Genomic DNA, 2,500 nt, shown 5'->3' with positions numbered 1-2,500 from the left:
AATGCTGTGAATGCTTTCAGCATTCACACCAATAATAAATACGTAGAATATCAATGCTGTGAATGCTTTCAGCATTCACACCAAATAAAAACCTGGCAGCTCATTTAGATTTGATCTGTGTGCTCTCTCCAGCGTCCTGTTATTGCACATGAACGTGTATGAAAGCTATTCGGAGTTTTTTGAACATTATTGCCAAACTCTTTCTCATCCAAGAATCAACTTTATTTTGTCATTGCACATGTCACAGAGCAACGAAAATCTGTTTACAGTTAAAGCTGGGGTATGTGATTTGGGGAGAAAATAGCAGTTGGGATAGAGATTCAAATCCAAATACCTCAACCGCTCCACATGTTCTCTTTGGTCCCTCCCCTATGGTCCCTCCCTGACACGCTCTACACCAACAACGTCGGTGTCAAAGTGAATGGACGGTCCCAACAGCCAATAAGAACAGAGAATCGGAGCCTCGCTCTGATTGGTCAAAGTGTACAACAGCATGTTAACTTTGACCAATCAGAAATCATATACCCCAGCTTTAACCCCACCAAGAAACATAAAATGACAGTGACCAAACGTGGGAGACAGAAGGAATAAACTGTCTCCTCACCTCACCTCACTCTGTGTCTATGTCTCATTCTGCTCCAGACTCCTCTACGCTATCTGAAAACCTTGCTGCTGCCCATCAACATGCTGGTGGTGGCTGTCATCGCTTGGAGGGTAAGTTTTCTCGAGATATTTTTGTTCAAATAAAATGTCTTCTCTGTAATTTACAGTGACAGAAATTGTACAGATTGTAAAGTAAGTGAGAGGCTTTAGTGTGAAGCCTCCTCATCTCACCTTTCTGAATATAACAGCAGGCAGACATGGAAGTTTAAAGGTGTAGTCAGTGATTCCGGAGAAGGCCTTTTGTCAAAATCACTTTGTCAAAATCAGTGAATACCTCCTTACGATCTGCTACCTGTCTGTACTGTGTGTGCGCTGAAAAAACAATCCAGTGTTAATACACAGTTTAGGATCTGTAAACAAGCATGTTGCAAGCTATGTTGTGCCCCTTTTGTTTACATACCAGTTTACAGAGCCTATGATGTGTATTAACCTATTATTTACTATCTATGGTATTAACACTAGATTTTTTTTACAGCGCACACACACAGTACAAACATGAGGAGATATTCACTCATATTGACGAAAATGGATTTTGACAACAAACGTTCTCCAGAATCACTCACTCCACCTTTTAAGTTGCATGTAGAAAAAGCAAATATTCTATCAAACTCTGGTTCCTTTGCATGCATTTCTACCACGTCTTGAATGTTGGAAAAACGCTCTTTAAATTCACGTTGTACTCCTTTAGTTTCACTCTTCAGACATTTCTAAGTGTATATTTAAGCTTTGGGGGTGGAAGAAGAGGGGGCTTAATTCTTGATTCTTTGGAGGGTGGGACATCGTCTATTTTGAGGGAACTGCTCTTTATGTGGTTCTAATCTCATTATGCCTTGCCCACGCTGCGCTAAGAATACACAAGTCGATTTGACAAAGCAGGGCGTGCAGTACAAGCTGCTAGGAAGATCTTCTCATAACGTTAGCCTCATAGCATAATTGCCTAAGTCATATTTACACTTCTCTACTTTTACTCTACATCTACTCTATTCTACATCTACTTTTCGTTAGCCTAATAGCATAATTGCCTAAGTCATATTTTAAGAGTTATAGAGTAGGGTAAAGTAGATGTAGAGTAGAGTAGATGTAGAGTAAAAGTAGAGTAGAGTAAATATGACTTAGGCAATTATTCTATGAGGCTAACAATATGGTGTTCTTCTTCTTTTCATACTATTTCTTGAAAATGACCAGATTTCAGGGAATTTTTATTTAGTTTTTTGACTTTTTTTCAGACTCTCCAGGATATATTCCGGTTCCTGAGAGACGGAGGGAAGTCTGATGATGTGGATGAAGCTGCAGGGTGAGCTTCCTGAGGGCTTGTTCACTGTGTTGATTAGGAACAGATAATTTTTTTTTAATAACTTTATTTAAGGTTATTTTTTGGCATTTTCAAGCTTTATTAGATAGTACAGAGTTGAAATGGGGAGACAGAGATGACCTGCAGTAAAGGTCCCTAGGTCGGATTTGAACCCGCGACCACTGCAACGAAGGCCGGAGCCAATATCGCTATATAATATATACAATAATAGAGCGCTCTATCCACTAAGCCACCAGAGCACCCCAACAGGTTTTCTTTTTTATTTGTTTTTTTTAAGATATTTTTTTTCGATATTTTAACCTTTTATTTGACAATTTCAAGTAGGTAGCGACAAAGAGGAAATGGGGAGAGAGGGGAGGAGGGGATGACATGCAGTAAAGGTCCAATTTCAGTATAAGTCAACCACTGCAACAAGGACTGAGCCTACATGTCATGCGCTTTACCCACTACACTATCAGAGCGCCCCTAATATAGGAACAGCTTTAAATGGGAAAATAGGAATTATTTTGTTATCAAAGCTATATG

The 2,500-nt window shown here is 39.4% G+C and overlaps 1 protein-coding gene across 1 annotated transcript in view; it reads left to right on the top strand.

Moving 5' to 3' along the window:
- dpy19l1l (dpy-19-like 1, like (H. sapiens)) overlaps positions 1-2,500 on the top strand; it is a 44,263-nt gene that overhangs the window by 30,620 nt on the left and 11,143 nt on the right. Inside the window, exons 15-16 of the mRNA XM_080039216.1 lie at positions 643-714; positions 1,890-1,957. Of these exons, the coding sequence (XP_079895342.1) occupies positions 643-714; positions 1,890-1,957 (140 nt within the window). The remainder of the gene's footprint in view (positions 1-642; positions 715-1,889; positions 1,958-2,500) is intronic.

This window comes from Ammodytes marinus, assembly GCF_949987685.1.
Source record: "Ammodytes marinus genome assembly, chromosome: 13".
Lineage (NCBI taxonomy): Eukaryota > Metazoa > Chordata > Actinopteri > Uranoscopiformes > Ammodytidae > Ammodytes > Ammodytes marinus.
Note: the sequence above shows the minus strand (reverse complement) of the source record. Positions and strands in the feature narration are given on the sequence as shown.